Source organism: Phaethon aethereus (genome assembly GCF_964289735.1).
Source record: "Phaethon aethereus genome assembly, chromosome: 8".
Taxonomy (NCBI): domain Eukaryota; kingdom Metazoa; phylum Chordata; class Aves; order Phaethontiformes; family Phaethontidae; genus Phaethon; species Phaethon aethereus.
Genome location: NC_138584.1, coordinates 24,480,247 through 24,507,318, shown reverse-complemented (window position 1 = coordinate 24,507,318; position 27,072 = coordinate 24,480,247). Strand labels below are relative to the sequence as shown.

The following is a 27,072-nucleotide window of genomic DNA, read 5'->3' as shown; positions in this document are numbered from 1 at the left end:
TTGTTAGACTGTTCCTAACATTGGGAAGGGCTTGCAGGAATTGGAGCTTTACTGATGCTTAAACAAACCAGTGATGTGGATCAGGAGGAGCAGCACCCTGGGCGATCCCTGGCGCCAGGGAGCACTTGGCTCTACAGCTGCCCTGCCTGGACCGCTGGGGCTTTGAAGGAAGGCAGGTCACCACTCTTCCTCAGCCTCGCTTCACCTGAGGTGCGGAGGGAGAGGGGCAAGGCCTTAGCTCTGTGGTTGGGATCCCTCCTGACGGCTGCTGCCTGGGAACCTGGTTGGTTTTCCCTCACCTAAGCTGATAAAATAGAGGTGGGTCCACTTCCTCTTGCTGGTGGGACTGCTGACCCTGCTGCTATAAACACGGTTGTCTCTTTTCTCCTCCCTTCCCATCTCCCCAGGCGCTCCCGACCCCACTGCTGGGGCCAGCATCGACGACGAGAACTGCTGGCACTTGGATGAGGAGCAGGTCCGAGAGCAGGTGAAGCTGTTCCTATCTCAGGGAGGGTACTACGGCTCGGGAAAGCAGCTCAACTCCATGTTTGCCAAGGTGAGGAGGAGCTGGCTGCTCTCTCCCCTCTCTGCTCGGTGCGTCACGTAGCCGGCAGCTCGCCGGCTGCCCTGGCAGGGTGCCTGTCACAGCTGGGAATCTCTGCTCCAGTGCCTTCTTGCCTGGTCGCAGAGCAGGCAGTTGTAATCCAGGCTCTGGGTCAGGCCTGGGTTGTCTCGCTCTCCTAGCAGGTCCCTTCCTCCCACGCGATGGGCTTGCCATGATCCCTGTGCGATCCCTCGCTTTGGGCTTTCCCCCATCTCCCCATCAGCACAGTGTGGGGAAAGCCAACCCTGCAGAGCCTACCAAGACCATGGAGAGGTGGCACCAGCCTACAGGCTCTTCTCTTCCTTTGCAGAAGGGCCTTGTTTTCATGTTCTTGATTGCTTGGTCCTCTTCACAGCCTAGACTGTGGCTGTCACTCAGCTGGACTCCAATGAGCCAGGTCACAGACATTGCATGAGTGTTATAATGTAGGACTCTACATTATACATATATATATGCGTATATTTACAGTTTGGGCTCCCAGACTGAGGGAGCTGTGGGTTGCCAGTCAGGTGACCATGTATTAAACACCTCCAGGGGACTGTGGTTTGTCTGACAAAGGCCCTTCTCTCTGTCCTTTCCAGGTTCGGGAGATGCTGCGCATGAGGGACTCCAACGGGGCCAGGATGCTGACACTGATAACAGAGCAGTTCATGGCCGATCCTCGGCTCTCCCTCTGGAGGCAGCAGGGGACAGGCATAACAGAGAAGTGCCGGCAGCTCTGGGATGAGCTGGGTAAGGGTCACCGCCTCGCAGAGAGCAGCAGCAGCAGGGTTGCCTTGGCTGCCGGGCCAGCAGACATCATCCCAGAGGTTTTTGGGCCTCTTTTTTTGGGGGCTGAGGCCTTGAGAGATGCCAAGTGCTTGCTCTGTCCCTTGCTGGGGAAATCTTGGTGGGACACCTGGATCGGGCCCAAACTACACAATTCAACACCTTAAACCAGCCGCTCTCCTGCAAAGGAGTCAAGGGTGATGGGTGTGTGGAGCGTGGCTGGTGCCATACTTGCAGCATTCTGATGTTTGGTGTGCTGCCCCGAAGCCTTTGCAAGGGAGGACACGGGCTGGTGAGCCCCAGGGGCTGGGCATCGCCTGGATGTAGAAGTGCTGTTCCTGGAGCAACCATGATCCAGAGGGGGAAAGGCAGGTTCTCAAGTCTTGTCCCATCTAACAGAGTTCTGCCTGCTCTGGTGCACGTTTCCGGGTCGGGAGGCAGGATGGCCAGCACAGAGCCCAGCTTTAAGGGAAATGTAGTTCTGGGTAATTCTAGCTAAGCACCTTAGACACCAGCTCAGCAGGCCGACACCACCATAATATCATTAGAATAAAACATTTGGCTGACATGGGCCCAGGGATGTTGGTTTTGTGGCGGAGTTGATCTAGCAGTCCTGGGCTCTCCTGGACATCTGGGATCTTGGGTGAATATTTTGACTTGTGCCGTAGTTTCATGAGTGAGTTTGAGCTTCTCTGCAGCCTGCTGGTGGGAGATGCTGTGTAAGGGCAAGGGCTCACAGGCCCTTGAAGGTGGTCCAGGCTCTGGAGTACCTGAAACTGCAGCTGGGATCACAGGCCCTCGTACCAAGTGCCCAAGAAATGCAAACATAGCTATGAGACTAGAGAGCCTGGCCAAACAGCGCAGACAAGGGCCGGGCAGGGGTGGGTGTCCCCCTTCTGTGTAAAGTTCTCTTAGATGTAAACAACTACACCGGTTCTGAAGAGCTCATCTGTGCTTGCTTGCCAGGAAGGTATTTCCAGGATTTTGGGATGCTGCAGCTAGATGGTTGGATATGCAAGGATCCTGGAGAGGTGGCCAAATCCACCAAGCCAGAATTTCCACATTGAAGAAAGCAAACACCTTGGTGAAACGTGGACGGATGGGTGTCTAGGCAGGTCTGGATGCAGGAAGCAGTTTGCCCAGAATTACAGATTATTTGGCCAGGCTCCAAACCTATCCAAGCCAAGAGCCCTCCCTCCCTTCCTGCACACATGAGGTGGGAGTGGTTGGGTTTCAGTCCTGGCTTAACCGTGCAAGGACCAAGTCGGTGTGTGTAGTTTTGGTCGGCAGAGCGGGAGGAGGTGACGGCACGTCCCCCGTCAGAAGATGGCAAGGTGGCTAGGGAACGTCAGGGCCCTACCAAGGCTGGATCGGCATGACAGCAGGTGAAACATGGTGCCAGCCAACACATGTCAGAGCAAGCGGCTCGCCTGGCATAGGCACGTCCAGTGGGAGCGATTTGGGCATCTCCATGCTGAAGAGAGGCTCCTGCAAAGGACACGGTGGTGGTCCAAGAAGCGGCTGCAGGGCAGGTTGGGCATGGACTATATTCTGAGCAGGGATTATTCCCCCCATTTTAAGAGAAGCCTTTTGGATTTGAACATGGGCAGCATTTGCTGTAGGAGCAGAAGATCCCTCTGAAGGAAGGCTCCAGGCATGGAGGGACCAGAGCTGCAGTGAGTTGGTGGTGTTCACCAGTAACGAACATCAGCAACATGGAGCGATGTCCCAAACCATTGCTGGGCAGACAACGGTAGCCAAGGTGTGTGGGGCAGTGAAGGCATGTTGTCCGACCGCCCGTGGGCTGTGGATGCCAAAGCTGCCCAGCATTCCTGCAGCTCCCAAAGGAAGGAATGAGTGGCCCGGTGCCAGCTGCCGTGGGAAGCCCCGGCGCAGACCGCATTCCCGTGCCACATGGAAGAGAAAAACAGGCCTCTCTGAAATTATTTTGGGCGCGTGTTTAATAATTAATCATCGGTTTTAGCAAAGACTGCATCACAGACTTGCGTGGGATTGGAAGAAGATCAGCCTTAAAGAAGATTGTGGATTTATGCTAGGGAAAATGTAAAGGATTTCGCAGGATTTCGGAGTTAAAAAAAAAAAAAAAATTAAAATAAAAGGGCATCGTTTGCTTGTGCGTGTGCTGCCAACTGAATATCTATTGCCTTGTCTGCTGGGGAGCCAAAGGAAAAACCTGCTGGATGGAGAGCTCTGCGGCGTGGGAGTATTTGCCCTGGCGCATTAGTACTTACGATTAAAGCCCAATTACAAAAAATAGACGAAAAACCAGCTGAAGTGCAGCCTGACCTTAATCTGCCTGGAGACGGGTTTATTTATCTCGGCCACTTGTTTACAGTGGAGAATTTCAGCAGATTAAGCCGGGGAGCGACCCTGTGGGAAACGGGAGAATTTCTTTGATGGTTTGGAAACTTGGGCGCGGGATCGGAGTGTCTGTCCTCTCTGGGGCCAGCAGCCGGGACCGCTGGGGTGGGAAGGCTTCAACCCCACCATCCCTGCACCCAGCCCTGTCATCAAAAAGCAGTTTTGTTTAGAGGCTTAGCTTAATCGTGATCTGCCGCTTTGTTCCCCACTTAACCTTCTGCTATCGGAAAGTTCAGACGAAGGTTTCTGCAGCATGTGAACAGACGCGGAGTCTGAGCCGGCGCGGCATTTTGGCTCAGGACAGGAGTCACTTGTGCTGTCAGCTGATGTCACTTGACCATAGGGCTCAGAAAACCCCTCTTTTCCATCTCCCAGATAACTATCACAGCCGAGACAGATGCGAATCCCTCTTCCCTTGTTGTCCCCACCTCCCCGCCACATCTTCCTTCTGCAGAAGAGCCCAGGGGCACAGTGTTTTGGCAGGCAAAGGATGCCTCAGAGGGCTCCCAAAAATAGGCTGCGAAGTCATAAGGCTTCCGAGGATCGCATCTTAGCCAAGCTGTGGGAGCCAAAATCCAGCGGGCGCATCCCGTTCCTGGGGGCGGCGAAGCCAGAGCACCGAGCCTCTTTACTGCCTGTCAGCCGAGCCGTTCTGCTTGCTCTCGGAGGCGTGAGCCGAAATCGCTGGAGGCTGCCTTTTGCACAAGCAGCCCCGGAGCGGGCGAAGAGGGGCAGCGACGACGGGCAGGGATGCTGGTGGAAGGGGGTGCCTGAAACCAGTTGGAGCCCCAGGACGCCCCACACCAGGAGCCAAGCGCAGGATTTGGCTTGCGCCCGCCAAGGAGATGAGGGGTCTCATGCCCTCGGGACAGGCAGCAAGCAGGCACCTGAGGGGTGAGGGGCAGTAACCAGAGCCTTAAGGAAGACTCATTTTCTGGAGTGGAGACCTGATTTTTTTGGAAGATGCCATGTCCGTGCAGCCTGGGAGCAAGTGGCATGGACCTGCTTTGGGAGGGATGGGCCCCGAAAGCCCCCGAGGAGTCAACTCTTCTCTTGCGTGTGCATTAAGTGCTGATGTTGCAGCTCAGAAGTCCTGTTCCCCCCCTGTTCATCAGAAAGGAGTGGGGTTTTGGTGGGGTTTCCTGGGAGGAGCGGAGCTGAGACATGGATGGAGCTAGACCGGGCGAGGGCTGCTTTGTATATTTGCTGATCGTCAGCGCCTGCGGTTGCTTTTCCCGTGCCCGTTCCTGGATGCGATGCTGCTGCCACCATCTGCGTTGTGACGCTGTGATGTCTCTCCTGCCAAGCCAAGCTGCTCCGAGGCACCGGACATGCACAGCCTCCACACCTTATTAATGATTTGAACCAAGCCATGTCCACAGGTCCCAACTGGCAGAGCACAGATCCCAGGAGATGCATCCCAAGAGCACCACCAAAGCTCAGCTATAACCCAGAGGGACAGGGAGATACTGGAGCAGAGCTGGAGTCAGGACATGGGTGCTGAGCCTGGTTCTGCCTCGCGCTGCCTGGAAAAGGGACCGGCTGCTCCAGCTGCCTGTGTCGGAGCCGCAGCCTCGCTTGGGGCGGTTTGGCTCGATGGCCTGGCTGTGCGGCTGGGGAGCCGCTGCACAAAACACAGCGAGCGAAGGAGGTGGTTTGGGCACGTGGAGGAATCCCCTCGCCACGCAGCGGAGCCGTGCCGGTTGATGTCCTGCCGCTGGCTGTCGCTTTGGGATGGGACCTTCAGCTCTGGGAGTGATGGAGAGGTGGGGGCGAGCAGCTGGCTGGGCGGGGAGAAGGAAGGTGCTCCGGGTCTCCACTGGGGCCATGGAGGAGAGGCAGGGGAGGGTGTTTCTGCAGGAGGCTGAGCTGCCCCATGTGCATGGTGGGATCCAACCTGGGCAGAGGGAGGAGCAGCACGGGCGGCTCAGCCTGGGGGGATCCCCGGGGACACCACAGCTGTGCCAGCATGCAGCCAGCCCACCCTGCGGGGCAGGCACAGGGGAGGGGACGTGATGTGTCCTGGCAGCCTTGCAGGGAAATTTGGGCAGAAATGCAATTAGCTAAAGGAGAATTCATGGGTTTGCACTTGTCTGCGTTGCTGCAGCCCTTTGCAGAGCTGTGGGTGACCCAGGAGAGTCAGCAAGGCTCAGTTAGCAGCACCAGCGTCAGCCCTGTCTTAGGAAAGGATGAGTTGGATCTTAGTGACGACAGATGTCCTTGGGCCTGGTTTTGCCTCTTACGCAGCAGACAGCATTGTCACGCCTGCGAGGTCCCATGGCTGACCCGGAGGGTGTCAGCATGGGCGTCCCACTGCTCACGAGGTCCGCAGGGCTCACAGCTTGGAGGGCTCCTGCCTGTGAGACATCAAGCCAAGCTCCAGGTTCCTCTGCCGGTTTCTCTGCAGGCTGGGGGCTACTGGGGATTAAAAAAGAAAAAGGAAAAGAAAGAAAGAAAAACGGAAGAAAATACACCAAATCTCCCTTTTAAATAGTTGAATGCAAATGGCCTGAAGAACAATGGCAGATGAAATAGCATTCGGAACGGGCTTTAAAGCGCTGGAACGTGGGTAGGATCAAAATCAGGTTAGTCTTTAGAGATACAGACTCTGCAGCTTGCCAGGGTGTTTTTTAAGCATGCTTTGATGTGTAGTTCAAACACTAGATTTGTCCTGGCAGACAGAAGAACTCACAAATTCATACACAGCCCGTTTCTCCTTCCCTCCTCCCCACTGTCCCCCATCTCATGAGATTATAATTTAGCTTCATTACAGAGGAGTTTTATTTAAAAGCTGTCTAAATCCCCCTCCTGGGTCTGTGCATTATGCTGAAATGAGTTTACGATCGCCAGTGAAACCTCGCAGCCTCTCACGACAAGTGTGGCAGCAGGAGAGCTTTGCCCCACGGGTGTGGTGGTGGCACCTCCTTGATTTCTTGGCTTTCTTTAGGGGCGCTCTGGGTGTGCGTGGTGTTAAACCCACACTGCAAGCTGGAAGAGAAATCCTGCTGGCTCCGGCAGCTGCGCAAGTGGGGCGAGATGGACGTGTGTCCCCTGGAAGATGGCAATTACGGTAATGAGCTTCCCAACATCACCAACGCGCTTACGCAGAGCTCTGGTCACAGCCAAGGTGAGTCCGGACGGGGAGTGGAAATCCAGCCGGTGGCAACAGGGGTTGGGTCTGGGTCAAAACTCACGCCAAAGCTGAGAGTCCCCAGTTCACCTGCTGGTCTTGTTTCTGGGAGTCATGGGAATGCGAAACATTTCTCTTCACAGCTTCTGGTTTTAGATACACTTGGAAATGTTTGGCTCTTTGCTACATCTTGGGTGAAGTCACCTGTGTTTTAAGCATCAATTAGAGGTCATTTTAAAGCAGTTTGACCTTGGGGAAGTTTAGACCCCTGCTGTCTGTGCAAGTTTGGGTACGGAGTCTTATGGAAAACCGTCGCTGCTTGAACCGGAGTGGAGCTGGGCTCGGAAGCATTGGCTGTAATGTGAAAGCGCGGAGTTGAAGGTGGGCAGAGCTCCTCTCCCAGCTCTTGAGCCTTGCTTCTGGTCTTCCGTTCAGTTGGTAGATAAGTCTTTAGCCAGGGATGCATAATGCAGTTCAAGTGCAGAGCACAAATGGAGCAGTATAGTTGTGGGCTTGTTCCTTAGTGCTAAAATATTTTCTCAACCTCTGACAAAGCATCTGATCCCCTGAAATTTAAGCACTTTTCCCCCTTCCTTTTGCCTGAAGTAGACATTAATTGAAAGTTACTGCTTGTACTGTGCCTCCATCTGCTGCGCTGGAATTGCTCTTTGGTGCATTACGTGTGGCCAAAGTGGGAAGAGAGGAGGGCGGCAGCTGTGCTGTGAAGGAAACTTCGCTCTTCAGGGTGGGATTAGTCCCCCAGCAGCAGTTTGGGAGCATGGCCGTCCTGCCAGCCCACCCCAGCCACGGCCAGGACCGTGCGCCCCGGCTGCCTCCTGTGTGCACCCTCAGGGAGCGGCTTAATTTAAACCTGGCCTTGCTCCATGTCCTGCGCCAGCCCCCCATGGTGTTCCCAGCTCCGCCGAGGATTCGCTCTGGCATTCGGGGCAGGTTGCTGGGGCTGAGCAGGGCACTTTTTTTAGACATGCGGGGAGTTTCCGAAGCGCGTGCCGGGGACGTCCCCTTGTCTCCACGCTCCCGCCTCTCCAAGGAGCGTGCGCTCTGGAGGTGTCCCGGGGTTAAAGTTTGTGCATATGCAAATACTGCTGCAGATTGTTGCCAGCCTTTTTTATTACTGAAGCTGATTCCTGAAATCCTTCCTGGTAAAGCGTGCAGGCTCGGCTCCCTACGTATGAACACCTGTTTAATTTCTCTCCACCTCGGGGTGCCTGCAGCATTCAGGCTAATTGTGTGTTGCCATCGTTTCCGGAGCGTGTTTATCCAGCCTCCCTGGATCAGCTTTGAGCAGTGGCTTTTGTTTTCCCCCTTGAATGCATTTAACTCGGTCTTGCGGGTTGCAGGACCTAACATTCAGCGTTGCATCCCCTTAGGGGCTTCCTGTTTTGCAGCCTACCAGCTGTGTTTGGCCCCCATGATACAGCATGGCTGGAGCGATAGCAGGATTGCTCCAGCCAGGCCTTTTCCTCCTGACAAACCGTTTGTCTGATATGTCTGGATGGAGTGAAATGCTCGTCCAGCATTTGATAGCTTCAAAAACGTCAGTGAAGTTAGAGAGCAGCTCTGAGGAGGAGCACAGATACCTGCCGCAGAGCAGCAGTGGGGTTTCAGGCGATGCTGTCTCCTCCTTCCAGCCCTCTCAGACAGCCAGAGGAGGTTGCTGGAAGGCGACGGTTCCCCCCATTGCCCATAGGCAGATGAGACATGCTTGTAAGGTTCCCTTCGTGGCTTCAGTTAATGCTGATCATAGAATCATGGAGTAGTTTGGGTTGGAAGGGACCTTTAAAGGTCATCTAGTCCAACCCCTCTGCAATGAGCAGGGACATCTTCAACTAGACCAGGTTGCTCAGAGCCCTGTCCAGCCTGACCTTGAACGTTTCCAGGGATGGGGCATCCACCACCTCTCTGGGCCACCTGTGCCGGTGTCTGACCTCCCTCATTGTGAAAAATGTTTTCCCTGTAGCGAGTCTAAATCTGCCCTCTTTTAGTTTAAAACCATTACCCCTTGTCCTATCACTACAGGCCCTGCTAGAAAGTCTGTCCCCATCTTTCTTCTAAGCCTCCTTTAAGTACTGGAAGGCTGCAGTAAGGTCTCTCCAGAGACCTCTCTTCTCCAGGCTGAACAACCGCAACCCTCTCAGCCTGTCCTCACAGCAGAGGTGTTCCAGCCCCCTGATCTAAGCAGCTGTGGTTCAGTGAAGCCAGGACTTTGTGCAGGAGCAGAAGAGGAGAGCTCATGGTGCTCGTGGGGCAGTAACACTGAGGACGCCCAGTCCCGACGGCTGGCAGCCGCCTGCGTGCTGAGCGTCACAGAGGTGGCGATGCACTGCCATGTTTCAGGGTGTCAGCCTCTTACGCGACAGTGGATTATCGTCAGAAGGCAAACAGACGGGCAGTCCCTGCCTCTTCTCTCACCTCTCTGGCCAAGGCAGCTATTCTAGCAAGTTACTTAGCAATGCCGTCTAGAGAGACAGCCATCTCCATCAGAGGCAGAGCGCGCAGCAGAGGTGTCTAAAGGCAATCTGCCGCAGCACAGGAGCCACAGCCCCTGTGCTCAGCACAGAAACGGCTGGGGTGGGACCAGATGGGGCTTTGCTGTCATTGTAAAGATATTGCTGTGCCCTGGGAGGTCATGTCTGGGGGCAGGAACAGGCTGCCCCTGCCCCACCAAGGCGCTGATGGTATTTTTTCTTTGCAGACTCGCTGGCCAGGCCCAGACGAACCGTGTTCACCCGGGCAATCGAGGGCTGTGACCTCCACTGGCAGGACAGTCACCTGCAGCGCATCATTAGCAGTGACTTCTACATGTCTCCCTCCTACCAGCGGGAGGGCGAGAACCTCCTCTTCAACTCCCAGGGGCAGCCGCTGTGGCTAGGTGAGCATCCAAACCAGCAGCCCCTGCGTGGCGTGGGTGGGTAGGGTCGGTGGTGGAGAAGAGCCACCCAAGGAATCAAAGAAGCTTTGCTACCCTGGGTCCTTGCAAACTTCTGCATCGTAGATTGGAAGTGCCTCCCTGGCCCTTAGCCTGAGGAGTAGGGTGAGCAGAAGAACTTGATGCCCTCCCACACCCCAGCCACAGCCCTTATAGCAAGCCCTACATATTTACAGTCTGGCTTCCCCTTGGGCAGCTCGCACCAGGCTCGTCGTGTCCTCTTTCATCCTGCCAGTGTTTGGCTGTCCCCAGTGCAAGCTCTCACTGTTCCCAGTCCAGGGGGACTGGACACTTAAAGTCCTTTGAAAGTTGGCTGGGGAGCACAGCTGTATCCTCTGGATTTTTTCTTCCCTGCATCACCCTCTCTTAGCAGACAGTACAATTAAGACTTGTAGTACAGTAACAATTAAGTACAATTAAGCTTAAGTCATACTGGACCAGTCAAGCCCAGTACCCCACTGTGTTGTAGACCTTTAGTCCATGTACCTCAAGCCACGTAACTTCTCTAGTGCAAAGTCATGACCCTGGGCAGATCTGCAGACCGTTGACAGCTACATGTCTGGGATGAAAATGAGTGAGACGAAGGGCTTGGGGGTGCCTGGTGTAGCTGTCGGTCCTCAGATTGATCCCAAAACGGGAGGCTCAAGTCCCCCCCCACTTCCGGAAGGGTGGATGCCTCATCCCTGCAGCCCAAGAGGTGATTGTATGGACATGGAACAGGTCAAAACCCACCACTGCACTGTTGTCCACTCCAGGAGCCGGGATCTGCCATCACCCAGCCAAACTGGAAGAGAATATTTAAAGCCATCCAGAGATGTGGTTTGTGGAGCAGCAGGCACTAAATTGCTGTTAAGGCCAGGAGATAAGTTAAAAAGGGCCCATGTGAAGGCTGCTGGTATACCTCTACTAGCTTAGCTGGAGCTAAGAGAGGACATTTCTGCTCTGGGATGAGTTTTGTGTAGCTGCAGGTCTGCTCCCCACACAGCCATAGGCAGCGGTGGTGGGTTAGTGCTTGCATGGACTCCCATCTAGCAGGGACGTGGTGGCCACAGCTCCCTTGTCCCTAGCATAATCTGGGTTCTGGCTAACCCTTTGGCCTAGCTGGTTGGTGCATGTTATTTCTCTGATGTATTTACCGTGATTTTTAGATTTTGAGCTTTTGCTTTTTGGCACGCCTTCAGGGACTCAGTGCTGGGAGAGGAGTGTGATTTGTCAGCAACTTCCAGTGATTAATTCAGTGAGAAGCTGAATATTTCATCCATTTAGCAAATGAATAGAGGGAGCATCAAGAAGCTCTTTTACAGATGTGTTTTGTTCTGAAGCCTCTTCCTTGTGTATTCCTTGCGGGTGACCTTTGAGACATGGAAACCCCATTTGTGGAGGTGGTTGTCTGCATTTCCAAAGCTTTCGGAGCTCTTCCAGGAATAGAAATTATGCCTCTACCATAATCTTAGATCTTCTGTGTTTGCCTTTTTTTTTTTTTTTTTTTAATCCCCCTTGGTAGGACATTTTGCAAGAAAATGGGATTTTTGCTGCTTGTTATGCGGCATGTCATGTCATCTGCTTCTGCTAATTTCTCACTCAGTCATAATCCTCTCCACAGTTGCTTGTGATTTCAGGTGAGCAATGAGCAGCAGGAGCAGATGAATTCCTAAGCAACTGTGAGTCTTGTGGGGGGTTTCATGCGACTGTTCCTAATAATAAAACAGCAGGTAGGAGAGCTGCAGGAGAGCCAGGGTGTCTGCAGAGCTCGCTCCATGGAGGCAATAAGGAAGCAGTTCCAAACATCACCCCAAATCTGCCAGTGCCCCCAGCGCGGTGCCGGATGCACAGCTTCACCCCATGTATCATCACCTGTGCCATGAGAACAGGGAGAGGTGTTGGACGAGAAGTGTTTGGGTGTACAGCAATGAGAGAAATTACCATAAGCCGTGCAGATTTTGGGAGGAATGAGCGGCAGGGTTGTAACAGCCTGTGTTTGGAGCCCTCACATTGCAGCAATGGCGTGCTGGAAATGCTTCCACTCGATAAGGTTTGTGAAGGTGGGGTTAAGGAACTGACGTGGCTGCTCTGGGTTGAACGTGGTAGGAGTCCCATTAGTATTCCTGGTAGGCATCCCTGCCAGGAACAGGGAGAAAAGGATGACTTTAAGGCAGGGGACAGGAGTTTAGCTGGGGCGTGAGGAAGACCAGTAGAAGGAAATGCCCTGAAGCCTGATGCTGTCAGGTTCTCTCTCCCCATCAGAGTACCATCCTGTGAGTTTCTGTGCTCCTCTGGCTCAGCCATGCCTCTGTGCTTGTCCTTGCCTTGCAGAACATGTCCCAACAGCCTGCGCTCGGGTGGATGCCCTGCGCTCCCACGGCTATCCCAGAGAAGCTCTCCGACTGACCGTTGCCATAATCAACACCCTGCGACTGCAGCAGCAAAGACAGCTGGAAATATATAAGCATCAGAAGAAAGGTAGGAGTAGAGCTATGGGAGAACATCCCGTGAGGTCTAGCTGGGGTCTCCCAGCTGGTTGAGGACATCTTCTCCATCTCAGAGGGTAGTGCTGCCCCATCCAGAGTGGCAGTGCTGTATCAGACAAACTGATGCATCTGATTGCCTGAGCCAAACTGCGTTGATACCCACCTACCAAGGACAGAGAGGTGCCCACATGCTGTCTTGGGGCTGCTGGAGTAGGGGTGTTCTTGTTGCCACTGTTGCCATGACTGTTTGCCTGTAAGGATTGCACAGGCGATGGTGGGTGATGCCTGCATTAAAGAGGAACTGTTTGTCTGCAGAGCTGCAGTAACTGGCAGTGCATGCTGCCTCCACCTTGCATTCACCGAATAAATTGTACCGGGAGACAAGACCAGTGTTTCTTCTTTTGCAGTTGCAGTTGGCAGAGAGCTGGGGTCAGTTCCTGCACTGCGGCTGGTGGCTGGTGACTCCTGGGCCTTGCTAGCTCAGCCAGCTTGAGATCATCAAAAGATGGAGCTTTTAAGACTCACTGGGAGTCTTTGTCATCGACAGATGTTTCTGCTTGTGTTTCCAAAACATTCAAGCTACCATTGCAAATAAGTCCTTAAGCTGCAGGTCTAACTTTATAGACCCCATCTTGGGACTCTGCAGTCCCTCCATGTCCTCCTGGGACAGAGAACGAAGTGCTGCATCTGATGTGGCCTTAGGGGCACCTTTTTTTGTTGGGTGCCTGCTCCCTCTGATGTCTGTGGCAGCCTGTGGGGTGGCTGCTCTGAGCTGCTCGTGCCCTCGCAAGCTACCATGCCTGAATTGGCCCTGGAGGCCCCCATGTCCCAGGCCCATGTCTGCCTTTGACCTCAGACACCTCTCTGGGTGCAGAACCTGTCTTTAAATTCCTCACTTGTAATGTCTTTCTGTTCCATTTTTTTGCAGAGCTGCTGCAGCGAGGAGCAACAACCATCACCAACTTGGAGGGCTGGGTAGGCCACCCTCTGAACCCCATCGGCTGCCTCTTTCTCACCCTGACTGAAGCTTGTAGATTAGAAGAGGAAAATTGCCTTGAAATTTCAGGTACCAAGCTGGTACTCCTCCTGGCTCCTTCCCGGTGGCTGCGGCTGGACCGAGCCCAGAGGGCAGACCCTGGATGCAGGTCTGGGGCTCGGGACTCCTGGGCTCCAAATGCCCCCTCTCTGCACCTTTGCAGGAGCAGCCAGGATGGAGCTGCAGTGCAGAGAGGGGTGTTAATGCCGCGAGTTTTTCCAGCCTTCAGAGTTTGCAGCCAGAGCAGAGCAGGAGAGAGGCTTAGCAGAGCTGGGCCAAGGCGTGCTGGCCCACGGGAAGGCTCTGCTGTGCGCCCTGTTGCACAGGTCTCAGGTCTCCTGCATCTCCTAGTGAGAGCAGGAAGGAGGGTGAAGCCCACATCTCCTCTAGGGAGCTTTTATCCATCATCTCTGGGTGAAGGCATCTCTGGACCGAAGGCAGGCAGCAAGGGAAGAGTGGGTCTTCTGAAGTTGGGAGTTTTTTCTCTCTGCTGTGGTTCTGCTACTTAGGAAGGCTCTTGTAACCTTGCTGCATCTCTCCCCCTTCTTCCAGATGCTGGGGACTCCAAACCCCCAGTGTATCAACATGTGCCCGTCACGACTGGCAGCCAAGACAGCAGCGAGTCCTACCTGTCCCTGGCCTTAGAGGTGGCACTGATGGGGATGGGTCAGCAGAGAGTGATGCCTGAAGGTCTCTATGCCCAGGACAAGGTGTGCCGCAACGAGGAGCAGATCATCGCCCGGCTACAGGACCTGGAGCTGGACCCGGTGCTGGTGCAGACCCTGCGGAAGCAGTGCATCTTGCTGCTGGAAGGTGGGGGCTTGGTCATCTAGCTGGCTCCTGTGTCTTAGCTGAGTGCTGGTAACATCTCCAGGGTGCCCTTTCCAAGGTTTATGCCTGGCCTCTTCCTCTGTGGGTGTGGTGCCGGGTCTGTAGGATGGCTGCTGTGCCCCATCATCCAGGAAAGCAAGGGTTTGCTGGTGTTCCTGGAGTGAGACAAGTGAGACAACCTCAGAGGCATTACAGAGAAGGGTGTTAAGCATGTGGCCTCAGTTCCTGAGTGATTTTGACCTGAAAGGGTGTTAAGAAAAGGAAGGAGCAGCCATTTTCCCTGGATCCAACTTGAGTAATGCACCAGGGAGCTGCTGAGCAGATCCTCAAAGCTTTGATGTGGTGCAAACCCCAGCCACAGATCCTGCTGTGCTAATTATGGCTGATGGGCTCTGCTTCCGCCTAGGTGGTCCCTTCAGCGGCTTGGGAGAAGTCATCCACCGTGAGAGCGTCCCCATGCACACCTTTGCCAAATACTTGTTCTCTGCCCTGCTGCCCCACGATGCAGACCTGGCGTACAAGCTGGCTTTGCGGGCCATGAGGTTGGTGCATGTTTTATTCCATCTCTGCCCCCTGTTTCTCCTCCCTCCTCTGCTCCGCTGGGGAGCCGGGATGCTTTGCAACTCTAGAGCAGGGATGGAAATGGAGGCAAGCTTGGAGCTTGCCATCCCTGGGATCATCCTGTGCAGCGTGTAGGGCTGCCCAGGCACCAAGCAGCAGTGCAGAGACTCCTGCTCTCTTGTTCGGGCGATTCCTGGTTTTCAGGCTCCATCCGTAAGGATTTGCATGGGCCTGATAATGTCTGCTGGTCCAGCCCTGCACCCAGCCCCTTGCCCCAGGCTGGACCACCACTTGCCTGTCCTGGTGACGAGCATCCTCTGGGGGAGCAGGTCCCAGGCAGGTGTGGTGCTGTCATCTGCCTTCTGTCTGCCAGGCCTCGGGCACCCTGCAGCCCTCCCTGCCTGCAGGAAGGGCTGTTATCCCAGCTCAGATGGGCAGATGATTTGCCCCAGGCTCCAGGATGTTGCAGAGCGGGGCAGACAGCACAGTCGAACTCTGTTCTCCATTAAAGCCCAGCTGTCTCTGGGACAGGGCCGACGCCAAGAGCTGCCCCATCTCTCTCCCCAGTGCATAACACACCTCAGACATCAGCCCGTGTGCTGCAGTTTTTTGGCAGGAACTGGATGGGTCTTGAAAAGGCTGGAATTTCCCAAACGTGTCAATGCATGAATAACCATCAAACGAGTCAATGCATGAATAACCATCAACCGTTGAGCATCCCAGTGCCCACTCCCTCTGACACCATCTTTCTTGTAGCATTTCCTCGGTGAAATGGGCCATATCTCTCCAACACTGAGGGAAATTTTGATATCCTCCCTTGTCCTGGGAAGAGCTGCTCAGGAGGGCAGCCAGACCTAACAGAGCAGCCAAGGGCCTCTGCAGTGCATGGGGACATCATGCCCCACCAGACCTAAGACCTCCAGCCACGAAGCAGGAACGGGACTGAGCGGCCTGGGGGTGCATGTTGCTCCATTGCGATCTGTTAGCGCCCGTCCCCGGCTCCCCGCTGGGACCCCTTGTGTTGGGGTGTCTCTGACCTGGGCTGGGAAGGTTGTGCTTCTGCTGCCCTGTGGGTACCCCAAGCCTGCAAGCGAGGAAAGCAGAGACGGTTGGATGCTCTCCATGTTCGGGGGGAGTTTCCCTCCTGCACATCTCAGCTGGCCATTGAGTTAGTGACACCAGCACCAACTCAGGGGTTTAAGAGCTGATGTGGTTTTGTCACCATGGCTGGCGATGTGAGACTCCTGCTCCCTTTCCTTAGGCTTCCTTCTCCCCCGGGCTTTCCAGGCTTTTAGATAACCCCACAAAAGCAGGTAACCCAAACCGGCTGCGGAGGCCCTGGGGAAATGTGCCGCTGCTTCTGATCACAACTGGGCATTTTAAGAAGAACCAGATGATAAAGCCAGGAGTTCTGCCGGGCGCTCTGACATGAAAGGAGCGGGGAGGGAGGAGGGATTTTGCTTTTTTTTTTTCTCTGTGTTTTTTTTCTTTTTTTCTGAGGCTTGTGCTTTTCCTTACAAGTTTATAAATCACTTCACGGATCATTCTCTTCCTTTCAAGTTGGTCTCGGATTGATCCCTGTGCCCATGTGTTGAGCACGCAGCCTCAGGAGCCCCCACATGTGCACAGCAGCAGGATGCTTTCCAAGGCGGCTCTGTGGGCAGCTGCCTGCAGGCAGCCCCTGCCTTGCCTTGCCAGCACCTCAGGGAGAGGGGACGAAGCCAGGGCTCGGCTGGGGTCTGATGTTGCCTCCTCCCGTTTGCCCTTCAGGTTGCCCGTCCTGGAGACCACGGCACCATCCGGCGACGTGACTCACCCCCACCACCTGGTCTCGGTGGTCCCCAGCAGATACCCGCGCTGGTTCACCCTGGGGCACCTGGAGTCGCAGCAGTGCGAGCTGGCCTCCACCATGCTCACGGCAGCCAAAGGTTGGTGGGGGGCAGCTCTGGGACAGGGGTGATGGGACGATGCTGCACAAGAGCACCAAAGGGATTTTCCTGGAGAAAAGAGGGAGCTCTTGCTCCCTTGAGCACTGGCAGCCCGCCACAGGCAGGGCACAGTGAGCTGGCCTTGGAGCAGCCCACCGGAGTCTGGGATCTCCAGGGCTCTTGTCTCAAAGGGCCCCAAGGCTCGTGGTCCGGCAGGGTGGGACAGGGGGTTCCCAGGAGGTGCAGGTAACCCTGCAGGGATGCCAGCCACAGTGCTGCAGGTCCTGGGTAGTGCCCCTGGGTGATGCTGGACCATGCCTGCCCTGCAGCGTGGTCAGCTGCCAGGTCAGCTGGCCCTGCCAGACATGTCGTGGGTTCATGCCATGGTTTAGTTTGAAGCTGTTTATCCTTTTACCTCTGCTTTGTCTCTTCATGCCCGGTGGTAATAATCTTGCACAGGCTGTAGCAGGGAGAAGATCTCCCTGTGCACCAAACCATGTGTGGCTTTTGGCAGGGCTGGAGTTGGAGACAGCAGTGCTGTGTGGGACACCTTGGTCCCAGCTGCAGGGAGTTCATAAAACACCTCCTGGCTGGTCTCTTGGGCCTCTTTAGTTCCTGCCCAGGCACAATGATGAAGGTGGGGACCCTCTGTCCAGAAACCAACCCCACCAGGATGGCGAGAGCCATGTGCCCCATGAGGGTCAGGGACCTGAGTGGTTACCATTGCCCGCTGCTGTCCCACACACTCTGCGGCAGCCTCCAACCCCTGGTAGTGCCAGCCTGACAGGGAAGGTGCCGCTTCCCCAGTGAGGTGGAAGGTAAATGAACTGTCAGAAAGCTCCAGCCCTGCTGCTTCAGCAGCCTCTTCTCTCCCTCCAGCCCTCCTCCTCTTGGATGCTTTTCCAGGGCTGATGGTGTCCTGCCCCTGCCTTGCAGTGCCCTGATGGAAAGCTGGTACCTGGCTTATCCTTTAGTTTCTTCTTCCTTCCAGCACCTAATGGGGGTGAGGTTTTTGTGGTGGGGGTGTAGGGCTGTTGGATTGCGTCTGTTTTTCCCGCTGTCCTCTTCCCCAGGTATTCCCCTGCCGCAGCACGTCCCGATGCGATCCTGTGTCCTCACGGCCTCTCTCACCCGCGCCCCCGCGAGCCTTTTTAGGGAGGCTTGGATTTTGGTGGCAGTGCAAGCGGCTGCCGTGGGTGGCAGGCGATATCTTTAGCTCTTAGTCATCCGAGATGTCTCTGTGTGCCCAGGCGCTAGGTTTTCCACACTGCTGTGCGTTACTTGCTTTTCTTTGCATGAAGTTTGTCTGCTCAGTTTACGACTATGGGAGTAGAAACATGAAGCTGGAACAAAACATGAACCTGTGTCTCACAGGGGCTGACAGGAGGATTCCCCAAGCCAGATGCAGGATCATGATATTAATATGCCTTGATGGGTCCCTCTTCTGAGATCCTGCCCCATGTCCCAATGCCATCACGTGCCTTTCTAGTGCCCACGGCCTCCTGTGGCAGGAGATCCACAGCATCACTGGGTATTGTGCCAGGACCCCCCTTCTTCGGGGGTATCTCAGCCTGTCTGAGTCGTATGAGCTGCATGTCTGACCTGGGACATCTGGAACACAGCCACAGTGTGACTAGGTGGCCATGGCCCAGCCTTTGCTAGCCTTGCAGAGGGAAGGGACTTACTAGGCAAGACAGTATATGTGCAGCAAACAGGTTTTCTTCTTTTTAATGTTCCTAAATGGAGACTGACCTTTCTGCGGCCTTTCAGCACTGGGCGTCTCCCCAAGCCCCTCCTTTGTTGGGAAGAGTTTGCTTTACAATTGTCAAACTTGAGCCCAGGGTAGAACATCCAGGTGCCTGGAGATGTCTGCTAATGCTCCAAGACGTGTCTGCGATCACTCAGCATTGTCCTCTCCGTGAGAGGATGATCTCGAGCAAGGATGGGTGCTGTAGGATGTGTTGTCACCTGGAGAGGACACCCCATTTTGCTGTTGGACTGCAGGGCCTGATCCAGCATCCCTGTGTGTCCTTCCACATGTGCGTCCAGAGGGGCTGACCATGCTGAAGGGGCAGTTCACTACCTGGTGCAGGCAGGAGGTGGGGCTCGAGGGAAAGGTGGGGGAGGCTGAGCCATCTGACCATCCTTGCCTGCACCCAGGGGACATGCTGCGCCTACGCACAGTGCTGGAGGCCATCCAGAAGAACATCCACTCCTCCTCCTTGATCTTCAAGCTGGCCCAGGATGCGTTCAAGATAGCCACACCGGCTGACAGCAACTCGGACACAACACTGCTCAACGTGGCACTGGAGCTGGGGCTCCAGGTACGGGATGGCGCTGGGGATGCTGATGGCCCTTCTGCCCCACGTGCTGTGGCAGCGGCACTGGTGATGGTTTTCCATCACGCAGGCAGTCACCTGTGGAAGGAGTAACTTGATCCCTGCATGGCCCTCAGCAGGGGAGCTCAGCCCTGGGAGGCCCCTGTGCCCACTGTGGTTTGGGAAGAGGCAAGGCACCACCAGGGAGCCAGGAGCCAGATGGGCCAGAGGGATTTTTGGGGAGCACCTCTGTGTTGGGTGGCCTTGTTGGAACCCTGTGGGGCAGCCGGTTACCTTGAGTTTGCCTCACAGGTGATGCGCATGACCCTGTCCACCCTCAACTGGCGGCGGCGGGAGATGGTGAGGTGGCTGGTGACGTGTGCTACCGAAGTGGGTGAGTGCCTCGCTGTGCTGGGGGGATCCAGCCCCCATGCGGTGGGAGCGGGGTGGGCATGGAGATCCTAGGGTCATTCATACAGCCTCGAGCATCTGAGTTCTCCTGGGTCTCCCATTTCTTCCTGGGTAACTGGATGCACCTCCGAGTGCCGGCTGGCAGGGCTGGGGCCACAGCGGTGGCTGGGTTTGGAACTGGGACAGGTCCCCTGTGCCCAGGCCAGGCCAGCGGTTCGCTGTGCCCTGCAGCGTGGCAGCGCAGGGTAGCCTCTGCCTGTCCCCCTCTGCTCTGTCCCTGTTGGGGCAGAGGCAGCAGCTCAGCACTGCCATGGACTGGCTTTGCCCTGGCTCCAGGCACCCGGGGACTCGGAGGAGCCCCGTGATCCAAGCCGGGCTCCAGGGCTGTGCTGTGACCCCAGTATTTTCTTGCAGGGGTGAGGGCCCTGGTGAGCATCCTGCAGAGCTGGTACTCGCTGTTCACTCCCACGGAAGCCACCAGCATTGTGGCAGCCACGGTGATGTCCCACAACACCATCCTGCGCCTGAGCCTGGACTACCCGCAGCGGGAAGAGCTGGCCAGCTGCGCCCGCACCCTGGCCTTGCAGTGTGCCATGAAGGACCCGCAGAACTGCGCCCTGTCTGCCCTGACCCTCTGCGAGAAGGACCACATCGCCTTCGAGACCGCCTACCAGATTGTCATCGATGCTGCCTCCACCGGCATGACCTACACCCAGCTCTTCACCATCGCCCGCTACATGGAGCACCGGGGCTACCCACTCCGGGCATTCAAACTGGCTTCGTTGGCCATGACGCATCTCAACCTGGCCTACAACCAGGACACGCACCCGGCCATCAATGACGTGCTCTGGGCCTGCGCCTTGAGCCACTCTCTGGGCAAAAACGAGCTGGCGGCCATCATCCCACTGGTGGTGAAGAGCGTGCACTGTGCCACAGTGCTCTCGGACATCCTTCGCCGCTGCACCATGACGGCCCCAGGGCTGGCCGGCATCCCCGGCCGCAGGAACTCGGGGAAGCTGATGTCCACCGACAAAGCCCCCCTGCGACAGCTGCTGGACGCGACGATAAGCGCCTACATCAACACCACCCACTCCAGGCTCACCCACATCAGCCCACGGCACTACGGGGAGTTCATCGAGTTCCTCAGCAAGGCCAGGGAGACCTTCCTCCTGGCACAGGACGGGCACATACAGTTTGCCCAGTTCATTGACAATCTCAAACAAATCTACAAAGGCAAGAAAAAACTGATGCTGCTGGTGCGGGAACGGTTTGGGTGAGCCCCGGCCCCCGCCATGCTCACTGGCAGGGTCTGGCCGCAGCACGGGGACTCGGGAGAGAAGAAGGAAAGAAAGCAGAGATCACCTTCCCCCCATTGGCAGAGGCTGCTCTGTTCTGGTCTTCTGTTTCTTTTTTTTTTATTCTTTTCTTTTTTGTTGTTGTTGTTTCCTTTTTTTGTTGTTGTTTTGTTTTGTTTTGTTGTTTTTTTCTTTCTTGGATTTAACCATTTCACACACTGAGAGGATCCAGAGATTCCTTGGGCACAAACCAAAACGCAACCACGGGGAAAAAGGATGGTTCGCTCACCCCCCTGCCCTCCCTTGCCAATACCAAAAGCTAACCTGGAAATCTAATACCTCTTTCCTGAAGGAAGCGGTTGCTGGAGGGATCCGAAGGTTGCAAAGTGCAAAAATCCTTAAAATTATGTGGGGAATTTAAAAAAAAAAAAAAAAAAAAAGAGGAAAAAAAAAAGGAAGAGCGAGCAGAGAAATCCGCAACACTAGAACCTCATGTATCACCAAAAGCGATGGCTTTGCAGAACGCTTCTCCCGCCCACCCGAGACATGCAAACTCCTCTATTTGTGAAGATACTTCAATAAAAACAAGTTAAAGTAACTGTTCTCAGGGATTGCTTACTAAAAGTAACACAAAAAAAAAAAGCATTTATGATACTGTAAATACTATAGTATATGTGTCAATTATTAAATTGTAAAGTTATAATTATTTATAATTCTGTCTTTTATTTGGGGGATACTTGAAATTGTCATGGGCTGGGGTGATTATTTTTATTATTGCTATTATTATTGTTATTATTGTTATTATTATTATTATTATTACTATTATTTAAAAAAACCACACAAAACAAAACCACAGACAAAAAGAGGAGGAGGCACGCGAACATTTCTCAGGTTCCCACGGCATCGTCGGCAGCGAGAAGGGTGTGGGGGGGAGGCGAACGTCCGATTGACTCGCAGCCCTGGGACGGACGGACGGACGGAAGGAGGAGCGGCAGCCCAGCGCTCGAGGACAGCAAAGGAAGGGACTCGGGCGACGCTCGCTCGGATACACATGGATGCAGGGGACGGAGGACACGAGCCCATCGCCTTGTACACAGCCATCTCCCAGGCGCGGGGCTGTGAGGTGCCTGGGCAGGCGTGTGGGTGCCAGGGCTGCCCGGCTCCTGGGGAGGGAAGGGGTGGCAGGCACGGCCGCGCTGCCTCCCCCCACCGTTCTGCTTCCTGGCTCCGTGGTGTGGCCGACGCTCAGCCCTTCCCAGCTTCGCCCCGTGCCGGGGACAGACTCTCCAGCCCCAGGCCGGCAGCTCTACGGTTTTGGTTCATTTCTTTGCCAGCGGGTCGGGAGGGCTGGGGGGGGCCGGGGCTGGTCTGGATGATGACTTGTAGTTAGAGAACGTGGGCTAGTTATCTGCTGTCTGGTTTGACTTTTAATTTTTTGGCAAGTGACTTGTGTCCGCGCTCTGGCCAGGAAACCAATTGTACTCGGTCTCTGTCGCCACCGAAATAGCGGTCTTCAACCAGTCTGTTTCTCTCTTTTTTTCCTTCCCTTTTTTTTTTTTTTTTTTTGCGTGCGTGTGTGTATGTGTGTGTGCGACCTCTTCATCTGATGTTTAATAATAAAAGGGATGAACGTTACCGCCTGTATCTCTGCTGCCTTTCTCTGAAGTCGGAGGGGTCCCCACACTTGCTGGGCAGCCTGGAGTCGTGTGTGATGTGAGCAGGGCAGAGCCCCAGGGAGGGGGACAGCAGTGGCCAGGCAGCCCAGCTGCTTCAGCGTGCAATTCCCAGCCACGGTCCGTGTCAGCAGGTCCCTGCCCACCCAGGTGCTGCCCCGGCCATGCCAGGTAGAGCAATGTTGGCACCCATGTCTTGATCCATCCTACAGCCAGCCTGGACCACAGGGAGTGTGCTGCAGCGTGGGATGGGGTGGCACAGAGTCATGACCCAGGGTTCCTGGGGGCTGCTGGCACCCTGGGCTGCTTTCTGCAGGGTTTGCTGAGCCCCATGCAGACTATGCCACAAGATCAGAGATGGGGAGGTGTGCCTGGGCAAGAGATCTCCACGACCAGTGGGATGGTCCCAAAGAGGCTCTGGGAGCTGGAGGAGGGTGATGGTGGTGCTAGGGCCATGGTGTCTGCTGCCATCCCAGCCAGTGTGGCAGGGTGCTGGTGGTGTCAGTGTCTGGAGCGCTCCTGCCACGTGGCCGGCTGTGCCCAGGTGAGTGCTACTGGGTCTCCCACCCACTCGGGGATGCTCTGGGGAGATGTCATATTGCCTGTTCCCACCCAAGCAGGACTGTGGCACCATTCACCCCGAGCCCATGGCAGCGGTGGGCTGCGAGCCCCCAGCTCCCAGGCTGTGACCCTGCCAGCTTCAGGCAGCCCATCCCCCCTAGCAGGGCTGAGTGCATCCGAAGGGCTGGGAGATGCCTGTTGTGCTCCGGGCTCGCATCCCTCTTGCAAGCCCTGGGCACTGGCAGCCTGGCAGGGAGAGGCACACCTCCCCCCCCCTCCCTCCCCCCCACTTTCGTGGCATCTCTGTTTCCCCATTCTGACCTGCAGGATGGGGTTCAGGGCTTCCCCTCACCTCACATGCCCCACTGCCAGGCTGCCATCTCTGCCCCTCTCCTCCAGGGCCGTCCAGTTCCCCATCCCCCCATCCAGAGCCATGCGGCTGCTGCGGAGAAGGTGCTGGTTTAATGCTGCAGCCCAGCCTAGAGTGAGCTCTGTGACAACACACTACTTGGGGTGACTGTGCCCAAACCAGAGTCCTGTCCCCAAGCCCCCACAGGCTCAGCTGTGCTTGTTGATGTGGCGGGAATGAGTGTGCACGGCCTCCACGAAGGCACCCACGTGCTCAGGGTTCATGTCAGGATAGAGGCCATGGCCCAGGTTGGCAATGTAGCGTTGGGTCCCGAAACCCTCCAGCATCTTCTTCACCAGCTCGCCAATCTTCTCCTGTAGGCACGGTAGGAAACCATGTGTCAGCCCCATCCAGCCCAGGGTACTCCACTCCCACCAGTCCCCAGCCAGCCTGGGGGACCGGTGGGACATGAGCTGGCACTGCAGGTGGGTAACAGAGGCAGGAGGCCTTTGCCACAGGATGGAAATAGCCCCCGTTGCTGGTGATGGCCACAGCTCACCTTGGGTGCATAGAGAGCGCAGGGATCCAGGTTTCCTTGCAGGGTGACATCTTTCCCCATCTGCGCACTGCAGCAGGGAGGAAGCAGGTGAGTTGTGGTGTGTGGTGCAGAGGCTGGGGCAGCCGGGTGCCTGCAGCCCCCACCGCATGGCATGCGGGACCCCTCAGTGCAGCCCCTGGTTGCTGTGAGCTCCACATAGCATGGGGGTCCAACTATCCCCTCTGGAGCAGAAATCTCCAGGCCTGGGATGGCTCAGGGCAGAGGAAGAGGTCAGGGTATCTGGCCCGGGGTGCTGCCCAGGCATCTGCCAGAGTCTTACCGAGCTTCCTGGGGCCGGATGGTCCAGTCGAGACCGACCACCTCATAACCGGCATGGGCCACGTCACGCAGCGCGTAGTGCGCGTCCTTCGCAAAGATGATCTGGGGATGGAGGAGACGGGCAGTAACGCCACTATGGGTCAAGCCCCTCTTCACGGGCTAGATGGGGGAGGCAGGTACCAGGGAAGGCACCCATCTCCAGCAGCCCCCAGTGCCAGGGTCAATCCAGGCAGCCCTGACTCACCATGGGCACCAGGGGCAGCGCCTCCTCCTTCAGCTTGCTCTTGACAGCCTGGGCGATGTCTCGGATGTAAGGCAGAGCGAAGTCCTGAAACTGCTCCGGGCCCAGGTGCCCCGCATGGGACTCAAACAGCTGGAGTGCCTGCCAGGGACATGGGGCTGGGAGAGCCGCACCTCAGCCTCTCCTCTTCCTCCCAGAAGCTGGACCCTCTCTGCTCCCTGTCCCCAGTCCCTGCCTTCCCACCTGGCCCTGTCCCCATGCCCCTGGACACACCTGCGCTCCAGCAGCCACCTGCCCCACCAGGTAGTCAGTGATGACATCAGCCAGCAGCCGCAGAAGTCGGTGGCTTGCCTCGGGGTGACGATAGAGCCAGCTCTTGGCCTTGGCCATTGTAGTGGAGCCACCACCTTCAATCATGTAGGACATGAGTGTCCACTGCAGGAAGGAGAGGAGTGGAGTAAGGAGGGTGATGGAGATGGAAGAAGACGTGAGGAGACGGTCACAGTGCTGAAGGTGGGACCTGTGAGCACCCCAGAGACTGGGGCATAGCTGCTCCTACCTTGAATGTCCCCCACCTACACACACCTATAGCACCCACAGCTCTGTCATGACCCACAGTCATGGCCGGTGTTGCCCCAGAAGAAAGAGCAGAAAAGCCCAGCTGGGAAACCCACATGGAAGAGCCACATCACTCACAGGTGCCCCGGAAAAGCCGATGAGGGGCACCTTGCCCTCCAGGCTATGTCGTGTCAGCGTGATGGCCTGGAAGACATAACCCAGCTCCGCAGTCACGTCCACCTTCTGTCGCAGTTTCAGTAGATCCTCCACCTCCTTCAGGGGCTCTGTGAATGTGGGTCCTTTGCCAGGGACCATGACAACATCCATGCCCAGTGCCTGGGGGCAGGGGAGAATGGAAGAAGCAGGAAAGGGGTGGCCCTGAACCCAGCCCTGTTCCCAGCCACTGCTCCCCACACCACTGGCCATGGCTCTCACCTGGGGCACCACCAAGATGTCAGAGAAGATGATGGCAGCATCCAGGGGGAATCGTCTAAGTGGCTGCAGAGGGGAAGAGACAGCGTCAGTGAGGGGCTGGGACACTCTGCCCATGGAGGGTCTGGACAAGCACATGGGGCAGTGGGGTCCCCAAGTGCTGCACAACTTACTGTGGCCAACTGGGGTGGCCAGACCCAAGGTTTCTCTGCGTGCCCATCTAGGCGGGGAGAGAGGATGCACACACCCTGGGGGATGCTCACCTGCAGCGTCAGCTCACAGCATAATTTGGGGCTCCGGCAAGTGGCGAAGAAATCCTGCGCTGCCCGGGTCTCCCGAAACTCTGCAAGGGACCAGCACATGCATTACGGGGTATGCGCTGGGCCCCCCTCGCTGCCCCCGCATCTATGCCTCTGCCTGCTCACCGGGCAGGTAGCGCCCTGCCTGCCGCATGCACCACACCGGGGTGTGCTCCGTCTCCTCCCCGCGCGCCGCTCGCAGGAACGTATCATTCTTCAGCTTGGGGAAGCCTTTGGGGCTGTGGGTGAAAGAACAGATACGGGCTGTCACCTACGACAGGTCTAGGTGCCCTGCCAGATCCCTGTGGCTAGGTGCAGGGGATGCCAGGGCCAGTGGCTTGTCCCCACTCCCCTGTGACTGCAGGAAAGGGCTTGTGCCCAGCTGTGACAAACATGACAAATGCTCCCCATCACAGTCCAGGGCCTCTTCCTGCTCGGGATCACAGGGCCCTCCCCAGGGAGAGGCGATGCCCGGCCCCAGGCCCCGCGAGATTACGTTATCAGGGCCAGCAGTCGCTCCCGCCTGGAGAGATTCGGGGCCAGTGGGGCGCGGGGGCGGGCAGCCCTGCCACCGGTGTCCCCAGCCCCTATCTGTGCCGTGCAGCCCCCAGAGGTCCAGGCACCCACTGAGGTGGCAACACACGTCCCCAACCTCCCCCCCGCGGTGTCACTGCCGAGGGGCTGCTGGAGCCCAGCCTGCCCCAGGGACGGGGACCCCGCGCAACCGCAGGGGACGGCCAGCACCATCCTGCTTTGACAGGTGGGGGCCACAGGGACAAAGTCCCCAAAACCTCCAGTGTGGGACCAGTGGCCCTGCTGATCCATCCCAGTGCAGGATCAGTATTCCCAGTGCCTCACCAGTGCAGGATCAAGTCCCCCTGAGCCTCACCAGTGACCCCAGTGCAGGACCCTGGTGCCAGCACTGTATCCCCAGGGCCACACCAGTGCCTTACCAGTGTTCCCAGTGCCAAACACTGTCTCTGGGCCACACCAGTATGCCCAGTACAGAACTCCAGTGCCAGACCGCGGTTCCCAGGGCCACACCAGTATTCCCAGTACAGGACCCCAGTGCCAGAGCACGGTTCCCAGGGCCACACCAGTGACCCCCATGCAGATCCCGGTGCGGGCAACCCCTCACCCCACCAGGAGGCTAGGAAGCGTGGCAGGGCTGTGGGGGCACAGGCCAGCGCCCCCTCCACCCCACCGCCCTCCCCGGCCCCGGTTACTCACAGAAGCCGCTCGCCGTCCTCCATCCTCCTGCGCCGCTCCCCGGCCCCTCCGTTGCCTCCCGACGCGACGCGACCCGCCCCGCCCCGCCCCGCCGGCGCCGCCATCTTGCCGTAATCCCGCCTCTCTGTACGCCGCCATCTTGCCACGCCCCTTCCGTACGCCGCCATCTT

At 56.6% G+C, this 27,072-nt stretch overlaps 2 protein-coding genes across 2 annotated transcripts in view; one reads left to right on the top strand and one right to left on the bottom strand.

Annotated features, from left to right (window-relative positions):
* ZSWIM5 (zinc finger SWIM-type containing 5) overlaps positions 1-21,140 on the top strand; it is a 99,358-nt gene extending 78,218 nt beyond the window's left edge. The window contains exons 3-14 of the mRNA XM_082003031.1: positions 408-556; positions 1,186-1,336; positions 6,702-6,881; positions 9,601-9,777; positions 12,148-12,294; positions 13,231-13,368; positions 13,891-14,151; positions 14,576-14,711; positions 16,501-16,658; positions 18,819-18,982; positions 19,289-19,370; positions 19,802-21,140. Of these exons, the coding sequence (XP_081859157.1) occupies positions 408-556; positions 1,186-1,336; positions 6,702-6,881; positions 9,601-9,777; positions 12,148-12,294; positions 13,231-13,368; positions 13,891-14,151; positions 14,576-14,711; positions 16,501-16,658; positions 18,819-18,982; positions 19,289-19,370; positions 19,802-20,664 (2,606 nt within the window). The 3' untranslated portion in view covers positions 20,665-21,140. The remainder of the gene's footprint in view (positions 1-407; positions 557-1,185; positions 1,337-6,701; positions 6,882-9,600; positions 9,778-12,147; positions 12,295-13,230; positions 13,369-13,890; positions 14,152-14,575; positions 14,712-16,500; positions 16,659-18,818; positions 18,983-19,288; positions 19,371-19,801) is intronic.
* A 2,238-nt stretch (positions 21,141-23,378) lies between these two features.
* Positions 23,379-26,925, bottom strand: UROD (uroporphyrinogen decarboxylase; the record flags this gene model as incomplete). Its single annotated transcript, XM_082002997.1, has 10 exons — positions 23,379-23,639; positions 23,825-23,891; positions 24,144-24,244; positions 24,387-24,524; positions 24,657-24,818; positions 25,080-25,277; positions 25,377-25,439; positions 25,637-25,716; positions 25,799-25,911; positions 26,903-26,925. 10 exons carry the CDS (start codon positions 26,923-26,925, stop codon positions 23,475-23,477), a joined length of 1,110 nt encoding a protein of 369 aa, XP_081859123.1. The 3' UTR covers positions 23,379-23,474.
* Positions 26,926-27,072: the final 147 nt, after the last annotated feature.